The sequence below is a fragment of the Mobula hypostoma genome, chromosome 11 (genome assembly GCF_963921235.1).
Source record: "Mobula hypostoma chromosome 11, sMobHyp1.1, whole genome shotgun sequence".
Lineage (NCBI taxonomy): Eukaryota > Metazoa > Chordata > Chondrichthyes > Myliobatiformes > Myliobatidae > Mobula > Mobula hypostoma.
The window spans coordinates 82,421,280-82,442,565 of NC_086107.1; the positions used below are offsets into that span (position 1 = coordinate 82,421,280).

At 44.3% G+C, this 21,286-nt stretch overlaps 2 protein-coding genes across 3 annotated transcripts in view; one reads left to right on the plus strand and one right to left on the minus strand.

Annotated features, from left to right (window-relative positions):
* The first annotated feature begins 2,436 nt into the window (after nt 1–2,436).
* LOC134353878 (ras-related and estrogen-regulated growth inhibitor-like) lies at nt 2,437–18,498 on the plus strand. 2 transcript variants are annotated; one of them, XM_063062378.1, is made up of 4 exons: nt 2,437–2,710; nt 12,491–12,547; nt 14,010–14,083; nt 14,842–18,498. In XM_063062378.1, exons 1-4 carry the CDS (start codon nt 2,599–2,601, stop codon nt 15,316–15,318), a joined length of 720 nt encoding a protein of 239 aa, XP_062918448.1. In that variant the 5' UTR covers nt 2,437–2,598; the 3' UTR covers nt 15,319–18,498. The 2 variants fall into 2 exon arrangements, with proteins under 2 accessions (XP_062918448.1, XP_062918450.1); XM_063062380.1 differs by lacking the exon at nt 12,491–12,547.
* Nucleotides 18,499–18,662: 164 nt separating this feature from the next.
* The window catches only part of LOC134353877 (transportin-3-like), a 92,055-nt gene continuing 89,431 nt past the window's right edge, over nt 18,663–21,286 (minus strand). Inside the window, exon 24 of the mRNA XM_063062377.1 lies at nt 18,663–20,928. The gene's annotated coding sequence lies outside the window, so the exon portion shown is untranslated. The remainder of the gene's footprint in view (nt 20,929–21,286) is intronic.

The following is a 21,286-nucleotide window of genomic DNA, read 5'->3' on the forward strand; positions in this document are numbered from 1 at the left end:
CACAGAAACAGCCCTTTAGGACATTGGACCCATTTACACCAATCCCATGTTTTCTCCTCACATTCTCACCGTCGTTTCCGATTCAGATTCATTTACTTATCACAGGTACATCGAAACATACACTGAAATGTGTCGTTTGCGTTAACAACCAACACGGTCTGAGGATGTGCTGGGGGCAGCCTGCAAGTGTCTCCACACACTCTGGCATCAACATAGTAAGCTCAGCAGAGCAACTCAAGCTGCAGCAATAATAACTGCAAAACAAGCCCCTTTGCCCTTTCTCACCCACCCACACAGACTCTGGACCTCCAGCCTGCAGTGGACTTGCAGACTCACAGCCCTAGGACTTGGCCATCGAGCCTCCACTTTCCGACCCACTGATATCACCATAACTAGGGGCAATTGACAGTGGTGAATGGACCCAATAAGCAGAGGGGAGGAAAGCGGACACAGTATAGGAGAACATGCCGACAGTACTGAAGGCAGGAATTCAACCTATGACTCGGGAGCCATGAGGTAGAGGCTCAATCAGATGCACCATGGTGTGGCCCTTATAAATCTCCTGGAACATTTCTGTTCATTCTCCTGTTGACCTCCTCTGCTCTTCCCAGGACAATCTGCAAGAGCTGCAAACCCTCAGCTAGGGCCCAAGGTTGAGTGACTTCAGAATCAGAATCAGTTTATTATCACCGGCATGTGACATGAGATTTGTTAACTTAGCAGCAGCAGTTCAATACAATACATAATCTACCAGAGAAAAATAAATAAATAAAATAATAATAATAATAAATAAACAAGAAAATCAATTGCATATATTGAATAGATTTTAAAAAACCTGCAAAATCAGAAATACTGTATATTTAAAAAAAGTGAGGTAGTGTTCATGGTGGAGGATTACAAATACCTGGGGATACGAATTGACAATAAACTGGACTGGTCAAAGAACACTGAGGCTGTCTACAAGAAGGGTCAGAGCCGTCTCTATTTCCTGAGGAGACTGAGGTCCTTTAACATCTGCCGGACGATGCTGAGGATGTTCTACGAGTCTGTGGTGGCCAGTGCTATCATGTTTGCTGTTGTGTGCTGGGGCGGCAGGCAGACACCAACAGAATCAACAAACTCATTCATAAGGCCAGTGATGTTGTGGGGATGGAACTGGACTCTCTCACGGTGGTGTCTGAAAAGAGGATGCTGTCTAAGTTGCATGCCATCTTGGTCAATGTCTCCCATCCACTACATAATGTACTGGGTGGGCACAGGAGTACATTCAGCCAGAGACTCATTCCTCCGAGATGCAGCACAGAGCGTCATAGGAAGTCATTCCTGCCTGTGGCCATCAAACTTTACAACTCCTCCCTTGGAGGGTCAGACACCCTAAGCCAATAGGCTGGTCCTGGACTTATTTCCTGGCATAATTTACATATTACTATTTAATTATTTATGGTTTTATTACTATTTAATTATTTATGGTGCAACTGTAACGAAAACCAATTTCCCCCGGGATCAATAAAGTATGACTATGACTATGACTATCCATTTAGGAATTGGATGGCAGAGGGGAAGAAGCTGTTCCTGAACCAGTAAGTGTGTGCCTTCAGGATTCTGTACCTCCTATCTGATGGTAACAGTGAGAAGAGGGCATGCCCTGGGTGCCGGAGGTCCTTAATAATGGACACTGCCTAACTACTACTTTTACTCAGACTTTCATGATGTAACATCTGACAACCAAACCAAGTAGCTATCGAGAAACAGAAGATTTTTTGTGGCACTTTCCACAACCTCTGTGCCATCGAATACTCTCAAGCCAAGCACTGTTGTTCCTGTTGTACAATGACGGGGTACAGATAGGGTAAATACATGCAAGTGTTTTTCCCTCATGAGGTTCAGTGAGACTAGAGCAAGAGGTCACAATTAAGGGTGAAAGGTGAAATATTTAAGAGAAACCTGAGGAGGATCTCCTTCACTCAGACTTGCCAGTGGAAATGGTGGATGTGAGTTCAGTTGCAACATTTAAGAGAGTGGAAATGATGGATGTGAGTTCAGTTGCAACACTTAAGAGGAGTTTGGATTGGTACATGAGTCAGAAGGAGCCGAGAGGGACATGCTCGGGGTGCAGGTTGATGGGACTGGACAGAAAAACAAGTCGGCATGGACTAGATGGGCCAAAGGGCCTGTTTCTCTGCAGTGGTGCTCTATGTCTATAATAAACATATAATTTAGTTATTGGGATGTAGTCTGTTACAAATTGGCTACAAGTCCTCAAAGACTTCTCCAGCTGAAAGGTGATAATATAAATGCAATCCCTTCTGTATGGAAGTAGCAGAGGGGCACTGGGACCCGAGGATGCTCGCTGGCGGTTGCAATCAACTTGCGTCATTGTGGAACAGATGCCTGGTTCAAAGTATTTAGCATCACATCTCCAGAATAGTTTTGGGAGTAGGAGCTGCGAAGTGTTGAGACTCGCCAGTGCGCGGGGAGTGAGGGAAAACCTCGTTAAACGTGAGAAGAAAAGTTTCAATCGGGACTTGGGGCTGAGGGTGAAGCGGCTCTCTGCAGTCGCCATGCCTTCTGATTGAGTTGCTGACTGCGCGTTTGAACATGACGTCTAATTTCCAGCGGTTACCCCGTCCTCTGAAGAAGGCACAGCAGCTGGCTAGCTGCAGGACCGTGAGGATAGCGGTACTGGGCCAGGGAGCCGTGGGCAAAACCGGTAAGCTGCCAATCTCCCGGAGAGCCTTCATCTGCTGGTGTGCCCATTTGATCCTATCTCTGAGCGGGAATTCAATTCTCCTGTAAACGGTGCATGGTTTGGGTCGCTGGCTGTGTGCATGGACACGGCTGATTGTATATGGAGATTAAAAGAGTCTGTAGATGCTGGAATCTGGAGTTTAAAAAAAACCAAAATGCTAAGATCACTTTCGACCTGAAACTTCATTCCGCGCCCCCCCACCAAAAAAAGATGTTGCCTGACCCGCCTGAGTTCCTCCTTGAGTGTGTTTTTATCTGTAGCTGATGCACGATACCATTTGTTAAATCATGATTTACCAATTGCAAGCATTGGTGAGTTCCCGTTTATTGGATTGGGTAAGGGTCATCCCCGCGCACCAGGGTGAGGTTACCTGAAAAGAAACAGGAATATTGAAAACCGGCAGGTCAGGGGACATCTGTAAAGAAAGGGTGGAAGTTTCGAATCTGGGATCCTTCATTAGAACTGGGGTGAGGGAGGGTGCAAACGTTAGTTTGGGGCAGTTGGCTCAGAAGGCTGCAGATGCTGGAACCTGGGGCAATCTGATAGAGGAATTTAGCGTGCCGAGCAGAATCTGTGGGACAGGAAAGGAATTGTCAACGTTTCAGGTCGAAACCAAAGAATCGTTACTGCACTCTCAGGGGCGACTTTATGGGTGTACCTCACAAAGTGGCCACAGGAATGGACCCCGATGTGGTTTTCTGCTGCTGTAGCCCATCCGCTTCAAGTTTCAGTGTGTTGTGCGTTCAGAGATATTCCTCTGCACGCCACTGTTGTAACGTGTGGTTACTTGAGTTACTGTCGTTTTCCAATCTGGCCATTCTCCTCTGACCTCTCTCATTAACGAGGCGTTTTTGCCCACAGAACTGCTGCTCGCTGGATATCTTGTCTTTTGTTTCTCTCATTCTCAGTAAACTCTAGAGATGGTCGTGCGTAAAAATCCCGGGAGATCAGCAGTCTCGGAGATAGTCGAAGCATCCCGATTGGCACCAACAATGTTTCCACGGTCAAAGTCACTTCAGTCACATTTCTTCCCCCATTCTGATGTTTGGTCTGAACAACAACTGAACCTTTTGACCATGTCTGCATGCTTGTATGCACTGAGTTACTGCCACATGATTGGCTGATTAGATATTTAAGGGTCTGGTGTTCAAGTGTACTAATAATGTGCCCACTGAGTGTATAGTGCTGGGTGAGGGTCACTCACTGTGTGTGTGTGTGTGTGTGTGTGTGTGTGTGTGTGTGGAGGGAGTGGTTTATGGGTCGCTGGCTGTTGGCAGAGTAAGCGTCTGGTTTTAAATGTTTCCACTCATTCTGGAGATCATCAAGCACTTTGCATACGAATGTGATAAATGGTTATTTATTTGAATAAGTGTGACTGATATCTGGGGTCCATTGGTTCAGCAGGAATAGGGGCGAGAGTGCAGAGTCACTGTTTATTCAACTTGGTCAGAGTCACGCCTGGGATATGGGAGACTTCCTGTTTGCTCTGTGTTGTAATGCCAACTAAATCATTTCTGTTTGACATCTTTTTTGGTGGAAGCTCTTTATCTCTCCCAGAAGATTTAGAATTGTTTGGTTTCTGTGCTTCTAAATCTCCCCCACCCTATTTGTTTTTGGGAGAGATTAACATCTTCGGTTAGCTCACAGCAGTCCCGTTAGGATTTCAGGCTTTGCAATGAGTACTGGTTGTTTCAAGAAGGACAGTGCTGAGGTTTTCATCTTTACATCTTTTTGAAAAAAATTTTTGACAACAATTAGGGTGGACAAATCCCAGGGGCCAGATGGGATACACCCTGGGATATTACGGGAAGTGAGGTTAGAGATTGCTGGGGAGTTGACTATGATCTTTGCATCCTCCTAAGCTACAGAAGTAAAGGAGGGTGGCAAATATTGTTCAAGAAAGGTAATGGAGATAATCCTGGAATTATAGAGCAACGAGTCTAAATTCAGTGGTTGGCAATTTAATAGGGAAGATTCATAGGATAGGATTTATGAGCCTTTGCAGAAGAATAATCTTATTGGGGTAGTCAGCATGGGTTTGTGAGGGGCAGTTCGTGCCTCACTAGCCTGATTGTGATTTTTGAGGAGGTGACGAAAATTTATGAAGGTGGAGAGGTGGATATGGTGATACAGGTTCCCGGTAATAGTAAGATTAGTGCGATCACTCAAATTGAGTATGATGTCCCCCTAACTGTAGAGTCCTTAGGTGGCTGTAAAGGCCAGTCCAGGATCCACATATTCTGGAGCAGCATGGGCAAGGGTTAGTGGTGGCTGTGGTTAGTTGTTGGGTCTTTTGGTTGTTCAGTCTCTCCTTTCTTAGCTGCCACTTGTCCTCTGCGGTACTGTGGAGGTCGATCTCGTAGCGCAGCTCCCTCTTGAACAGATTTCAGCTGGATCTATTGAGTGCAATGTCTTCCCAGTTTTTAGATGTAATGTTGAATTTCTTCAGACTGATTTTTGATGTCATCTTTGAAGCATTTCCTTTGCCCACCAGAGGCTTCCTTCAACTGAGAATAAACAATCTGTTTGGGGAGACGTGAGTTAGGCATCCAGTTGACATGACCTATCCATTGGAGTTGGTGTTTATCACAGTCGAGATGTTGTTCATGTCAACCTCAAGTACGCTGGTGTCAGTGTGTTTGTTGTCAGTGGCATCTTGAAAAGAAATCATTATTGGCTTGTCCACTGAAGGTAGTGGGTGGAATGTATTCGGTGACCAGTGCTGTCCACAGTGAATTTTTTTGGGACCACTGCACTCTAATTTTTATAAATAATTTGGATGAGGAAGTAGAAGGGTAGGTTATTAAGTTTGCAGATGACATGAAGATTAGTGGTGTTGTGGACAGTGTAGAAGGTTGTCGTAGTTTATAATGGGGCATTAACAGAATGCAGAGCTGGTCTGAGAAATGGCAGATGGAGTTCAATCCAGAAGAGTGTGAAGTAATACACTTTGGAAGGTCAAACTTGAAGGTTAATAGCAAATACCTTAGCAGCATGGTGGAAAGGAGGGATCTTGGCACCCATGTTCATAGATCCCTCAGTGGTGCCAATGCAAGTTAATAGGGTGGTTAAGAAGGCATGTGGTGTGTTGGCCTTCATTAGTAACAGGATTGTATTTGAGCACAAGATAATGTTGCACCTCTGTAAAACCCTGGTTAGACCTACTTGGAGTGTTGTGTTCAGTTCTGTTCTCCTCGCCAGAAGAAGGATTTGAAGACTAGAGAGGGTGAAGGGATTTACCAGGATGCTGCCTGGATTACAGAACAAGTCTCATGAGGAAAGGTTGAGTGAGCTAGGCCTTTTCTCTTTGGAGCGAAGGAGGATGTGAAACAACTAGATTGAGAGGCACAGACAGTGGACAGCCAAAACTTCTTTTTTCCAAGGCAGTAATGGCCGATACCAAAGGACATCTGTTTATGTATAGGGCAGGTGTCATGGGTATGTTTTGTTTTATATTTTTACAGAGGAGGGTGCCTGGAGCACACTGCTGGGGTTGGTGAGAAAAGCTGATACAAAGGGGACATTAAGAAATTCTTAGGCCCGTGGGTATAAGAAAAATGGAGGGTTATGGACTGTGTAGCAGGGAAGGGTTAGATTGATGGTGGAGTAGGTTTGTATAGGTGGGATGAAAGGCCTGTACTGTTGTATGTTCTATGATTCAAGGGGGTAAAAAAGGGAATCCTGCTGCCTTGCTGATTTGTTTCTATTCAATAATACTTTGAGTTTGTCAGAGAAGCCCTTCAGCCCAGTGAGTCTGGGCTAACCATTAGCACCAAATTAGACTAATCCGACCCTAATCCCATTCACCCTACACACCATCAGGTGGCCCTGGATTCTACGACTCACCTCTATTCGCTTACCAATGCACATATGGGAAGACACTGGAGCACCCGAGGGTCACGAGAGGTTGCAAACTCCACATAAACAGCACTGGAAATCAGGACTGAACCTGGGTCACTGCCGTACCTCACTCAGCAGGGGCAGTCTTGGGCAAGTGGGAATGGGGGTATTGACCAATGACCCAGGAAATGTCAGATTCAAACTGTATAAAACCCCCTCACCGCGGTAATTCCTCTTCCACATTTCAATCCTGAGCTTGAAATGTCAGCAGTGTATTCTGCCCCCCCCACCCCCCCACAAAAGAGTGTTGCTCCAGATTCCAGCATCTGCAGTCACTCGCCTCTCTTGTGCCTTGGAATATCCCAATAGCTCTCAGCATACCGTGATCAATGTGAAGTTAAACCTCATTGGGAATCAATTTTCAGCCTCATACTTGGAGGTTTGGAGCAGGAACAACACCACTTGGAATTCGGGATGCCATCGTCAGGCACAGCGGGAACCAGAGCACTGTCGATGTTTTTAGAGATGCAGCATGATAACAAGCCCAATGAGACAACTACACCCATGTGAACCAATTAACCTACTAACTTGTACGTCTTTGGAATATGGGAGGAAACCGGAATACTTGGAGGAAACCCATGTGGTCACAGCGGAAAACATAAACTCCTTACAGGACTGCAATGGATTGAAGCCAGGTCACTAGTTCTCTAAAACATTATGCTACCACGCCACCCTATCCTGGATATCTTGGATAATTGCAACAGGTTACAGAGAGAAAGAGGTGAATGCATGGTAATGCATTAAAATTACTTTAAAACACATCACTAGCAAAATCAATAAAGCTGCAGATGCTGGAAATCTGAAGTGAGAGGAGAATATACTGGAAATACCCAGCAGTCCAGGCAGCCTCTGTGGAGGGAGAGATGCTGTTAACTTTTTCAGTCTTGAGACCAGGCAGTAGACTCAAGCACTCAGTACTCAGATAAGTGGACATATTGTAAATGGCTCATTAATGTTTCAAGAGATCTATCCTACCTGCAACAAGGCTGTATTGGTACAGGAGTGAGGGCAGTGTCACTGAGCAGTGACAGGAGTGAGAGTTGTGTCACAGAGCCACCACTGTGGTAAGGGGGAGCGTGGGCAGTGCGGATGGCAGATGAGCCTCCACTGCAGCGCGGGAGAGCCACGACAGGTTTATAAGTAGATGATGTAACGTAATTGTAAGGAGGGACAAGCCAATGATTGGGTACAACTGCAGACAGAACAAAGAGTTAAGTTGTACCACAGAGGCAAAATTCAAAAAGGGTGAAGAATGCAGGACTGATGGTGCTGTATTTAAATATGCATAGCATTCAGAATAAGGCAAATGAACTCATGGTGCAATTGGAGATTGTTTGTAGAACATTGTGGGCATCACTGAGTCGTGGCTGAAAGAAGGCTGTAGTTGGGAGTTTAACATCAAATGATATACTTTGTATAGAAAGGATAGGCAGGAAGGCATAGGTGGTGGTGTGGCTCTGTTGGTAAGAGATAGAATTACATCTTTAGAAAGGTGACATAGGGTCACAGAATGTTGGACCTTTGTGGTTGGAGTTAAGAAATTGCAAGGGTAAAAAACAAATTATGGGGATTATATATAGACCTCCAAATAGGCAGTGGTCATAATGATTGAATTCATAATGTAAATTGAGGGGGAGAAGCATAAAACACATGTATTAGTATCACAATGGAATAAATTAGATCAGATTAGATTATGAAGACACTCAGTCCTCTTTTATTGTCATTTGGTAATGCATGCATTAAGAAATTATACAATATTTCCTCTGGTGTGATATCACAAAACACAGGACAGACCAAGACTGAAAAAACTAACAAAACCACTTAGTTATAACACAGTTACAACAGCGGAATAATACCATAACTTGATGAAGAAGTCCATGAGCACAGTAAAAAGTTCAAAGTCTCTCAAGTGTCCCACATCTCATACAGACGGGGGAAGGAAGAAAAACTCTCCCTGCCATGCCTGACCACAGTCAGACTCTGAGTCATCCGAAAACTTCGAGCCTCCAATCAGCTCTCCAACACCGAGTACCGAGCGCCATCTCTGTCCAAACGATTCGACCTCAATCTTGGTCGCCAACAGCAGGCAAAGCCAGGGATTTTGAGGCCTTCCCTCCGGAAGATTCCCGACCGCACAGTAACAACAGCAGTGAACTGGCGTTTCAGAAATTTCTCCAGATGTTCCTCTGTGCTTTCACATCCATCTCTATCAAGTCAGAATTGTCCACGGCCTCTATTTAATGGAGACAGTATCATTTTTCGCCAGAGGGAATTACAGAGGCTTTCTCAGATGGATTGGAGGAGGATATTGTTGGAGATGATGGAAGAGCAGTGGTGGCTGAAGTTTCTGGGAATAGTTCACAAGGTGCAGGATAGATATGTCCTGCAGAAGAAGGTGGTCTCAAATGGCAGGGCTAGGTAACCGTGGATGACAAGGGACATTGAGGATGCATTAAAGCCAAGAAAAGGGCATAAAAGGTAGCAAAAGCGAGTGGGTAATTGGACAATTGGGAAGTTTTTAAAATCCAACAAAAGGCAACTAAAAACTAAAAGAAAGGAAAAGGTGAAATATGAGAGCAAACTATCTGATAACAAAGGATACTAAAAGTTTTTTCAAATATATAAAGAATAAAAGGGAGGTGAGGGTTGATATTGGACCAGTGGAAAATGATGCTGGTGAGGTAGTAATGGGGACGAAGAAATGACAGATGAACTTAATAATTACTTTGCTTCAGTTCTTTACTGTGGAAGACACTACCTATATGCTAGAGGTCTGAGTGTCAGGAAGCAGGAGTGAGAGCCATTGTTATTACAAAGGAAGAAGAGCTAGGTAAACGGTGTTACGTACCCCGTAACTGGGTTGCCAAACCAGCAGAAATGGACCACTTAGTTGGAGTCTGGATTACTGGAACTAAGAAAGTTTTATTAAAGAAATAAGTAACACAGTACTCTAATAGTAAGGATATAAATGCAACAGGTCAGCAATGCTAAAACACATGTACACAGAACTAGGATAATAGGATCAATCAAGCTCTATCGCAGTCTAGGGGTAAAATGATCAGTCTCAAGTGACGCAGAATTCAGTTCAGTTTAGTTCAGTTCGCAGTAATCACTGTTGTGCCGTTGGGGAGAGAGAGAGGGGGAGTGAATGATGATATTCAAATCGGATTCAAACAGACCTTTGATATTCCTTGCAGTTAGCTTTCGGCGCGAGCCCTTTTAATATCTTCTGAGGTCACCGAGTGTGACCCCTCCGTTCCGGATACGATCATTCTTCTGCAGTGAACCCGGCACCCAGGCAAGGGCGGACACACACACCAGGTTCCCGCCGATCGTACCTTTTCACCCTGTGCGTCTATGGTCGGTCCTGTGACCAGACCTCCAAAACTCCCACCAACTTGTGGGGGGTGCACACCGCACTTCCAGGGTCTCGTTATCTCGTGGTGTCGTGGTGTGTCGCTTGCCTTAGCGAACCTGCTCCTTTTATCCCCCTGCTGGGGTATCGCCTGTCCATCAAACTTCAAACAGTTCAGGTTCAAAGCAACCGGTCTGACAATACTTGGAACTGTGTCTCTTTTCATTAATCTCTCTCGTCTCTCATATTAGCATTTTGAATGTTTCCCCATTGTCTCTCTTATCGGCATCAATCTTCTGATAACTTGGTCTTTTGTCACAACGGAAAGGTCTTACGGTGGATAAATTACATGAAACAGGTGGTCTACATCCCAGAGTTCTGGAAGTGGTTGAAAAGGGAACCTTTTGGCAGGAATCCTCGTGCAAGACTCTCAGAAGGTTAATTCACAGGTTGAATCTTGGTCAAGAAGGCAAATGCAATGTGGACATTTATTTCAAAGGGAAAAGAATATACAAACAAGGAGATAATGCTGAAGCTTTATAAGACACTAGTCAGGCTGCACTTGGAGTATTGTCAACAGTTTTGGGCCCCTTAACTCAGAAAGGATGTGTTGTCATTGGAGAGAGTGCAGAGGTTCATGAGGATGATTCCAGGAATGAAAGGGTTAACATGGAGTGTTTGGCAGCTTTGGGCTTGTACTCACTGGCATTTAGAAAAATGCGTGGGGAACTCATTGAAACCTACTGAATGTTGAAAGGACTAGATAGGATGGGTGTGGAGAGGATATTTCCTATGGTGGGGTTATCCAGAACTAGAGGGGACAGCCTCAAAACTGAGGGGCGACCTTTTGGAACAGAGGTAAGGATTTTTTTTTTATATATAGCCAAAGAGCAGTGAATCTGTGGAATGCTGTGCCACAGACTGCGGTGGAGGCCAAGTCTGTGGGTATATTCAAAGCAGAAGTTGATAGATTCCTGATTGGTCAGGGCATCAAGGGATATGGTGAGAGGGCGGTTGAATGGGATCTGGGATCAACCATGATGGAATGCTGGAGCAGACTCGCTGGGCTGAATGGCCCAATTCTGCTTCTATGTCTTTTGGACAGGAGTGGAGTTACTGAGCCACGACAGGATCGAGGGCCATGTGACTGATCCACGGCAGTAGTGAGAGGGGTGTCTTTGAGCAGACGACAGTATTGAGGGTGGTGTTACTGAGCCACATGAGTGGGGGCACTGTTGCTGAACTCTGGCAAGAGAGTGAACCACTACTGCAATGGTGTTACTGAGCCACCACAGGAATCAGAGTGGTGTCCTGGAGTCATGGCGAGGGTGGGGGCCAGTGTCATGGAGCCTTGGCAGGAAACACTTGCACCAGTGAAGGTGGTTAAGGAATTGTTGCTTGTATCAGCCTAGTCCACATGGGTAAGTTGAGGAAGGGTGTTATTCCACCTGTTTCTGCAATTCTCTTTTCCCCCAGCACAGACTGCCCTTTCCCCTTGCTGAATAGCTTGGCAGCTCTTGTTGGTTAGGCTCATGGGTGTGTGCAGACACACACACTTGCACAGATACAGCTGCCAAAGGCTTTCTCCAAATGCAGACAATGTGCTTCAGTGGCAAGACTGTTCAAAATTTATCTGGCTGGGTCCAGATTTGGAAAATGCTTGTTCAAAGCTGCAAGTGTCAATCAGCTTGTCAAGACTTGGGGACCAACTCAAAAAATAAAAATTAAGTGAGTTGATTTAATGGAGTATGCAAGTAAAAACGTTTCTACTTTGGGGAGAAGCCAAACCAGGCACCTTAAATGGAAGATGTTCATTTCAAAGTTCAAAGTAAATTTATTATTAATATAAATGTGTCAACCCTGATGTTTATTTTCTTGCCAGCATACTCAATAAATCCAATAACTATAACAGATCCAATGAAGGAACGCAGCCAACAGGGTGGATAACCACTGTGCAAAAGCCAACAGACTGTGCAAATACAAAAAGGAAGAAAAAGTAATGAACAATAAATATCAAGAATATAAGATGAATAGTGAATGAATGTGAGTCCAAAGGTTGTGTGAACATTTCAGTGATGGGGCGAGTGAAGTTATCCCCTCTGGTTCAAGAGCCTGATGGTTGAGGGTAGCAACTGTTCCTGAACCTGGTGGTGTGAGTCCTGAGTTTCCTGTGGCATCGCCCTGATGGCTGCTTCATTTGTAAATTCATTGTAGAGCTCAGCAGAGATGTCTTTACGGAGAGAAACATCTGAGATGCAGATAATGTATTTAATGGAAACATGAATATTCACGATGCAGAGAGCAACTGGAAAACATGGTGAGAGGTTTCCAAGAGGAGAGGTGGGAATAGACCTTAATGGAGCACAGACTCCAGATTGGGCTAGTCAAGTCTGCTTCAGTTCATTACAGATCCAGAGGGCACAGGGACACATGATTGGGTTAAAACAGACTCGGGCTTCAGATCAAACTCTCCTTTTCTCTTCCAGCCATCACAGTTCGCTTCATCACAAAGAGATTCATTGGGGAGTATGATCCGACCTTGGGTGAGTTTGAGCCACATTAAGCCCCGGTGAGCCGGCAGAGATAGATGAGTGAGCACAGGTTCTAGTCTATAACATGAGAGCGACTGTGTGCCTCCCTAACATCTCACCGACACCTAGGTAATAAAAACCCAGTAGGGCTTCACACACAGCAGTGAAAACCAAGCCATTTGTAAACAATGAAATACTGTAATCTCATTTTCCAGTTACTTACTGGACACGTCAGGGATAAACTGAAAGTCCATTAAAGGCAGGTACACTTGTGATGTTGACGTAAAGTAATGTCATGGAAACTGGCCCTTCGCACTCTCCATGCCGGCCATCCAACTAATCATTTACACTAGGCCAGTATTAATCCCATTGTTTTATTTTGCTATATTCACATCAATTCCCCCCACTTCTTCACCACTCACCTACGCTGCAGACGGCCAGTTAACCCACCGAACTGCATGCCTTTCAAATTCCATTTATTTACGGTACAGTACTGTGTAAAGGTCTTGGGCACACTAGCTAAACAAGTGTATGTGTGCTTAAGACGTTTGCACAGTACTGTATCACATGCACTTTGAGAAGTACAACGAATGTCCCATTTGCATTAACAGCCAGTACAACCCAAGAATGTGGCGGGGACGCAAATTCCAGCGTCAACATAGCATGCCCACCATGTTCAAAGAACAACAGAAACAAACGTCAACAGCAAAACAAGCCCTTTACTTACCTTCCTCCCACCCACCCGCAAACTGACAGTGCTTTATCCCCAGGACAGGCCATCTCTAGTCCTCCAAGTGGACTCTGATTCAGAGACAGTGCTTTATCCCCAGGACAGGACATCTCTGGTGTTTTCTGACCCCAGGACAGGTCATCTCTAGTGTTCTCTGATTCAGAGACGGTGCTGTATCCCAGGACAGGCCACGAGCTCCAATCTCCAGTGGACTCAGATTCACAGACAATGGGCCATTGATTTTCCTAGTGGAATCACAGAGATCTGCAGATCCAGGTATTGGCTATCTGGTCTAGACTTCCAGACTTTTGATCCCCAACCCCAGGACTTGCTAATGATGACAATGAGGACCCTGAACTCCACACTCTTTGAAATCAGGACCCCAAAGAGTAGGCCTCGAACTCCAGTCTCACCGGCTCACATATACAGGAGGTCTTTGGGAGGAGCCGGGGGAGATCCCACACAGTCTTGGGGAGAAGGTACACTCCTTCAAAGAGCAGTAGAGCTGTGCGATAGAGCTCAGCCAGTATCTCAAAGTGCATCCCGTGAGTGTCTGCCACTGAGCCCAAGAGGCTCAGAGAAGTTTAAAGTGGAGGGGACATTGAATTGCTGATATAGGGAGAGAATTTGGTGCTGAGGTCCATCCAAATGTGTGTGGGGGGGTGTTCAGTAGTTCATATTTAAAACCAGAACAGCCACAGTTGTTAGTGCAATATCTAAATTTTTATTTCCTCTTGTTTTCAGAAACAATATACAGACACGTGTTCTCAGTGGATGGAGAGTGTGTGCAGTTTGAAGTTCTCGATACTGCTGGACAGGTAATGCCACACAGCCCAGCATTTATTCCCGGGTTAGGACATCCAACAAATTTGGCCCCACAAGTCTTTTGTCACTGTAAAATCATGGCTGATTTAATTATAATCTCCCCCACCGTAATCTTCCAACCCCCCCCCCCCGTTTAAGGGTGACATGGTAGCATAATTCTATTACAAAGCCAACAAACACCGATCAGGATTCAGTTACCACTGCCGTCTGCAAGGAGTTTTACATACATTCTCTCCATGACCACTTGGATTTCCTCCAGTTGCTCCAGTTTCCTCCCACATTCCATGGTTGGGGTTAGTGAGTTGTGGGTGTGCTATGTTGGCACCTGAAGCATGTGACACTTGCAGCCTGCCCAGAACAATCCTTATGGATGTGATACAAATCATGCATTTTGTTGCATGTTCTAATGTACATGTGACAAATAAAGCTAAACTTCATCTCAAAATTATTAACGTCTGATTTATGAAATATCCAGACCTAGCTTCCACCACTTTTGGAGGAAATGTTCCAGATCTGAGCTAATTAAGACTTAGAACCCTTCAACAAAGTTAACCTGCATTTCCTCCATCCTTGGAACATCCTGAACTTCTACCAGCATTTTTTTTTTGTCTGTGTGTTAAAGGATGCCAGTTAACTCAACGAATCACCACTCCAATGAGGAACGTGACACACTAACCTGCTCTTAAATTCACTTCCATCTCCATCGAATCACTTTTTAAAAAATAATAATAGCAATGTTTTCTTTGTGAAGGAAGAAGACACGATATTAATTGAGGAAAAGATCAAGTGGGCGGAAGGCTTTATTATCGCCTACTCGGTGACAGACCGTTGCAGCTTTGACGAGATTCTGCGGCTTCGGTTCTTGATCAGCCACATTCACTCTGGTCTGAAGCGGCATGGTGACGCACTGCCCCCAGTGGTGATCGTTGCTAACAAGAAGGACCTCCAGTATGACCGGATGGTCACCACGGAAGAGGGCAGCAGCATTGCCCAGGCACTCAAGTGCCCGTTCTTTGAGATCTCAGCCCGGGACAGTTATGAAGAAACAGTGGCTGTCTTCAGCCTGCTTTACCGGGAGGTGGCCAGCAGTGGAGCTCTGTCTGCCTTCCGACGGAAGGTCTCCTCCAAACTGATGGACAAAATTCCCAGAATCCACTCAACAGCCACTGCAAGCCTGTCCATGCGGAGTTTCAGCCTGAGTTCAGTCAAGGATTTCTTAACCGATTAACTGCATTCCTTTTGTAATTTTCAACAGCCCACTGCTCCAAGAACAGCTCTGCTTCTCAACCATATATTGTCCCTTTCAACCTCCCCATATTGCCAGAGACTTCCCTAACTCCATGTACAAGACAAGCTGAGAGATCGTGGTAATAGACGCAATGCTGGAGGAACTCAGACAACCAGGCAGCATCTATAGAAAACAGTCTGCTTTGGGCTGAGACCCTTCATCAGGATTCTCTGCTGAGAGATTCTGAGTGTTGGGAAGACCAAAATCCTCATCTTCAGTTCCAATGAAGGCCTTCAATGCTACCCGACTCTCAGAATATTACAGCACAGTAACATACAGTATTCAATAGGTCCTTCGGCCCACAATGTTGTGCTGACCTTTAAACTTTAAAAGCAATCTTACCCTTTCCTCCCTCATTGCCCATCATTTTTCTACTATCCATGTCTAAGAGATTCATAAATGTCCCCAACACACTTGCCTCAAAACCAGGGTTTTATAGACCTGCAACATTACTTTGTGGCTCCTGATCTCAATCTCTAACTAACGAAGGCTAATACACTTTGTGCCTTCTGATCTCCAGTATTTTCCAATTTTATTCCCTAATCTTCAAAAGCCAGTAGAAACTCTGTTCACTAACCACCATCTCCATCCCTGCTCCTTGTCCAACTTTGTCCTTTATCGGGCTTGATGTCCCATTTTGTGATAATGCTCCTATGAAGCCTTCAGGGATGAAAATGTGCAAAGCCAAACCTTTGTTGCCACTGTAAGATCATGCATACTAACCACTGAATGGGAGGGAGCTTGACTTGTTCAAGTATGGCCTCGTTATTGTCACTGCATTGGCTCCAGACTACATGATGTTCTGAGAAACACATATAGTGTTCTATATCTCTTGTTGCAAGGACCAGTTTGGATTCATTTCCTAGAATTCTATAGGCTTTACTGGTACTGGATACAGATCCCCTCTGGTTTAACAACTGTTCCCTTAGCAGACTTTTGCTATTAAGGAGTTCCACAGCATTCTGAAGGGAGAGGGCAAGAGTTTCGGGAATTTAAAAAAACAAGGCAACTAGTAAAGGCATCCGTTAGTTTTGCGAGACCATGGATCTACGCCTGGAAAGTCTTCACTCTCTAGGGCCCAGGCCTGGGCAAGGTTGTATGGAAGACCAGCAGTTGCCCATGCTGCAAGTCTCCCCTCTCCACAACACCGATGTTGTCCAAGGGAAGGGCATTAGGACCCATACAGCTTGGCACCAGTGTCGTCGCAGAGCAATGTGTGATTAAGTGCATTGCTCAAGGACACAACACGTTTCCTCGGCTGGGGCTTGAACTCACGACCTTCAGGTCACTAGCACAATGCCTTAACCACTTGGCCACGTGCAACCACAAGGCAACTAAAGAAGCCATAAAGAAAAGCTAAATGTACCTATTGAAACCCATTTATGTCAAATGTATACAATGTACATACTAAGTTTTTCTGCCTCTCAAATATACAAGTAGTAAAAGAGATACATCAGACCGCTGGAGAGATAGCAATGACATCAAACTTTATAGTATTTTGTGTCAGTCTTTACCGTGGAAGACACTAGCAGAATGCCGGAAATGAGTATCAGGGGCAGAAGTGAGTGTCGCTGCTATTACTAAGAAGGTGCATGGGAAAATGAAAAGTCTGAAGGTAGACAAGTCACCTGAATCAGATGGACTATACCCCAGGGTTGTGAAAGAGACAGCTGAAGAGATTGTGGAGGTATTATGATCTTTCAAGAATCATTAGATTCTGGAATGAATTCGGATGACTGGAAAATTACAGATGTCTCTCCACTCTTTGAGGAAGGGAGGCAGAAGAAAATAAGTTATAGGCCAATTAGCCTGACCTCATGTTGGTTGTTAAGGATGAGGTTTCAGGGTACTTGGAAGCACATAATAATAAAAAAAAAAGGCCAAAGTCAGCATGATTTTTTAAAGGGGAAAATCATGCCTCACAATCCCATCAGGGGCCATAATTAATTACAGCAGCAGAGACCCAGTTACAAGAGTTCAAATCCAATTAAAATAATGAAAGATGCCTGAACAACAAAGATTAAATTACAAAATAGGCTTGTATCTTTACATTTCTCTAAAGATACTGCCTGACTTGCTGAGTGCTCCCAGCATTTCACAATTTGTCAGCATTTGCTTGGAATTCCCCTGAATTTGGATTAAAGTTTGATACATAATAGGTGCAGGAATGCAGTGGGTTGAGCAGCATCTGTAAGAGGATAGGAATTGCTGATGTTTTGTGACTGATGCACGGTTTTCACCTGAAACATCTTCTATTCCTTTTCATCCCTCAGATGTTGTGTGGGTCAAGTGTTGATTTGTCCAGAAACTAAGAAACTGTTGGGGTGGGCAAAATACATTTCTGCTTAGCACTAAGGAAGTAGAGAGGTGGGAGTGGTATAAAATATAAAGAGTACAGAGTGGTATAAGTTTTTACAGTTTTTGGTGAAAAGCAATTGATGGGGTAACAATTAACTCTAAACCTGTCAATTTTGAAAACTAACTGCATTGTGGGATAGACACCTTCTCCCAGATCAACATCCATACCTATGGTTAGCCAAGCACATTGTTACCATGCCCAAGAATCAAACAGATCCTGAGCTCCATAAAGTAAAATTAACAGTTGGACAGAAGGTTAGTGGATGTGTTCAAAGGCCACTTGAAGTGCAACATCCCTATTGATTCCTGAGAGCTTCTGGCCCAGGATTACTTGAAGTGAGGTAGTAGTATTCAGGATTGTATTGAAGAGCACAGAGGCCCTGCAGGGAGAGGTCCACCCATGCCTCACAAATACCTACCCACCTGCCTCATCTATTGGATGGGTGGCAACACAGTAGCATAGTGGTTATCACAATGTTTTATAGCACTGGTGATCAAGGTTCAATTCCCACTGCTGTCTGTAAGGAGTTTGTACATTCTCCACGTGACCGCTTGGGTTTCCTCCAGGTGCTCCAGTTTCCTCCCAGATTTCCAAAGGGGTTAGGGTTATTAAATTGTGGGCAGAATTGTGGTGACACTTGCAGGCTGACCCAAGTAATCCTCCAACTGTTCACTGTTGATGAATTTCACTATGTTTCAAAGAATAAAGCTAATCTATAGTTCCCATATTAGCCTCATCAACCACTACAGAAGCTTAAAAACTCAGTGAATAAGTCAGCCTCCATCCCAAAGAACTGCCTGAGAAGAATGGAGTTGAGACACAGGCCTCCCGTTCTCTTCCCAACAATAGAAATTACTTATCCACTGAACAGGGGAGTCCCCACTCCCCTATACCAGTAAAAAACAAATTGTGTTAAGGATTAAAAAGGCACAGATACAAACATAGCAAGTGACATATTTTCAAAGTTTAATAGAAAAAGTTCTGTACAGTGGCATGAGTCTGACAAAACAATTCACATAATCTGACAGGACATATACTTAAATTAAAGAACAGTACACCAAAAACGATTCATTTGATATTTTAACTTTTTAAATTGCTGTAAAACTGAAAAAAAGTTTTAAATTTATGCCAGTTATTAAAAACAACTCTTAAAATGTGACACCAGGTTCACAGATTAGGTGTCATTTACCAGAGCCATCATACACATGGCTGGTCTCTATAACTTCCACTGTGTACACTTACCAGTAGGTACTGTGGCATCTAGACATGGAGATCCAAACTTAGCCAAAGTTTCTGTAACTTCTGGTGCACTGCACCATCCATCTATCACCCAAAACAAGCACAGGATAGGGTACCTCATCTCCTTAGCAGTAAGGGGCCTAGCTCTCAAGTTACAGCCATGACTTGGTGTGGCTGCAATGGGCAGTATATGGGAGACCAGTGCCATGTCACAGCATTGGCTGCTGTGGTGCTAGTATGGTACTACTCACTTCAATATCGATGCTAACAGCTTTGTACCTTCAGGTCTTCCAACAAAGAGGAAGATCTACACTCACTGGTTTTTGCAAGAACAGCTACAAATAAATGCAAGTCTGGGGCTTACCATCTGCTTTATTCTGCTGATTGCCCACAGTCGTGCTATGCAGATCCTCCACTGGCATATTATAGGAGTTCCAGATTATAGGGACAGACCTGACAACTTCAAAATACTCCAGTCTTCAAAAAGCATTACTGATGCATTAAAAAAAACCTCCCAGTGCTCATTCAAGAGTAACTTCACTGTAACATTGCATGTTCCCTCATGATCTCAAAGGCTCATTCTGATTGCTTTCCCTCAACAACCAGTACAACCATCACCGGAGTACAAGAGCTGGCTTTGACTTATGTTTAAAAATATAAAATTATTAGGTGCCTCTATGCCGTAATCAATTCTTTTGCATATCCTGTAGACCTGACAGATTGTAATAATTCTATTAAGAACATTACTTTCCTTTGTAATACAGGAAATTATTATTAGAGTGAAAGAGGGCACCAAGTTTCCTGTAAATAAGCTATGAGACTGGTGTTTGTCCCTGAAATCTCACCAACTATATCTGTTTTTGCAGTGTGAAGGTTGCGGTAAGACAGGGAGGAATCTCACCGGGACCTGGGACCCAGGCAGGAGGAACAAAGCTGCAGTTGTTCAACCACCAGAAAGGCCTCAATCTTTAAAATCAAAATAAGTTAATCACTCATACAGGGAAACGGCAGTTAGCTACCTTGCAGACAGAAATTCTACAAGTAGCAAATGAAATGAGAAATACTTGCATTTGGAGGTGGAACAGTGCCTTCTATTGGGATCCATTTTAATTTCTAATTCATGAATCTTCAACTGTGCAGCACTCTGCCATACAGGACCATCAGTCTCATGTCCAAGAGTGTGTTCCAACCCTGGACCTCCTGACTCTAGGGAGTGCAGCTAAAGTCAGTCACGTCTATCCTTGCTCTAGTTGCTAGGCAGGGTTTGGCGAGTGATGTGCATACCCTGGGCCAGGAGTTTAATCAGATGACAATATCTCTGATCAAAGGGCAGTCATGATCATTGATTTGCTGGCTACCAATCAAAACTAATATTGGTGCAAAATGGTCAACTCGAACAAATTCAAGGTGATAAACTAGTGCTAGTATTCACATTTTGGGTATAAAACAAATGATATTTATATTTAAAATACTTTCTCCTTGCTCAACACCGCTCTCCATATGCAGCTTGTCAGCAAGTGTTATGCCACATTTGCACTTTGTTCCACATTGACTCAAAAGTAGTATCAGGAATTAATGCTTTAAACATTTTCCGTAATAGCTGTCTGGCCTAAGGCAGACCAACAGGAGAAAGTCCATCTCTTCTTTGGAAGTGATAATCACATTCCTGATGCCAAAATTAAAACAAGGTGCATTGGAACAAAACTGATTAATCAATCTGATGTACGACAAACAAGACCCCGCTTCTCCCACCCTCTTGCTGCTGAAGCCGCAGTTGCTGAATCGCAGCTCCCTCTAACCTCACGTGTACCCTCCCCCCTCCCCACACCAGCAGCAAGACAAGCCCTTCCAGTGGGAAAAGCACCCTGCTCCCTGTTAGTTTCTTGTCTTTCCAGGCATTTACTGAGCACCGGCCGTGATGTCTGGGAGCTGGAAAGGAATGTCGTACAAATCTAGGGATTGAAAGAAAAGTTCAAGTTAGTACTACTTTTTCAACCACTTCCATTTTCCACTGCCCCCCCCCCCAAACTTATATGAAGAGTGCACTGCAAAGAAGCATCTCAGTACACTGTCTGTAGCAACCATGGTACTAAATCTGCCTGCACATGATTCACGTGCCTCCATTCACCAGTAATAGGAACACACACAGACCGTGGGGTGAATGACCTGATCCTATGCTGTAGTGTTCCATGTTCGATTTGGTCAATCTGGTCTCTGTTAGTATTAGTGCTCCAGTTATAACCCAGCAGCCTGCACTGCCCCAGTTTTCCACTAAATGTATTATTTCATGTGGCACCGAATTTCACATTT

Excerpts from the sequence above, each read along its gene's own strand:
- LOC134353878 (XM_063062378.1), top strand. The coding sequence starts at position 2,599 with ATGACGTCTAATTTCCAGCGGTTACCCCGTCCTCTGAAGAAGGCACAG. Across the intron at positions 12,548-14,009 it reads GGAGTATGATCCGACCTTGG|AAACAATATACAGACACGTG; the intron begins GTGAGTTTGAGC and ends TCTTGTTTTCAG. Across the intron at positions 14,084-14,841 it reads TTCTCGATACTGCTGGACAG|GAAGAAGACACGATATTAAT; the intron begins GTAATGCCACAC and ends TTCTTTGTGAAG.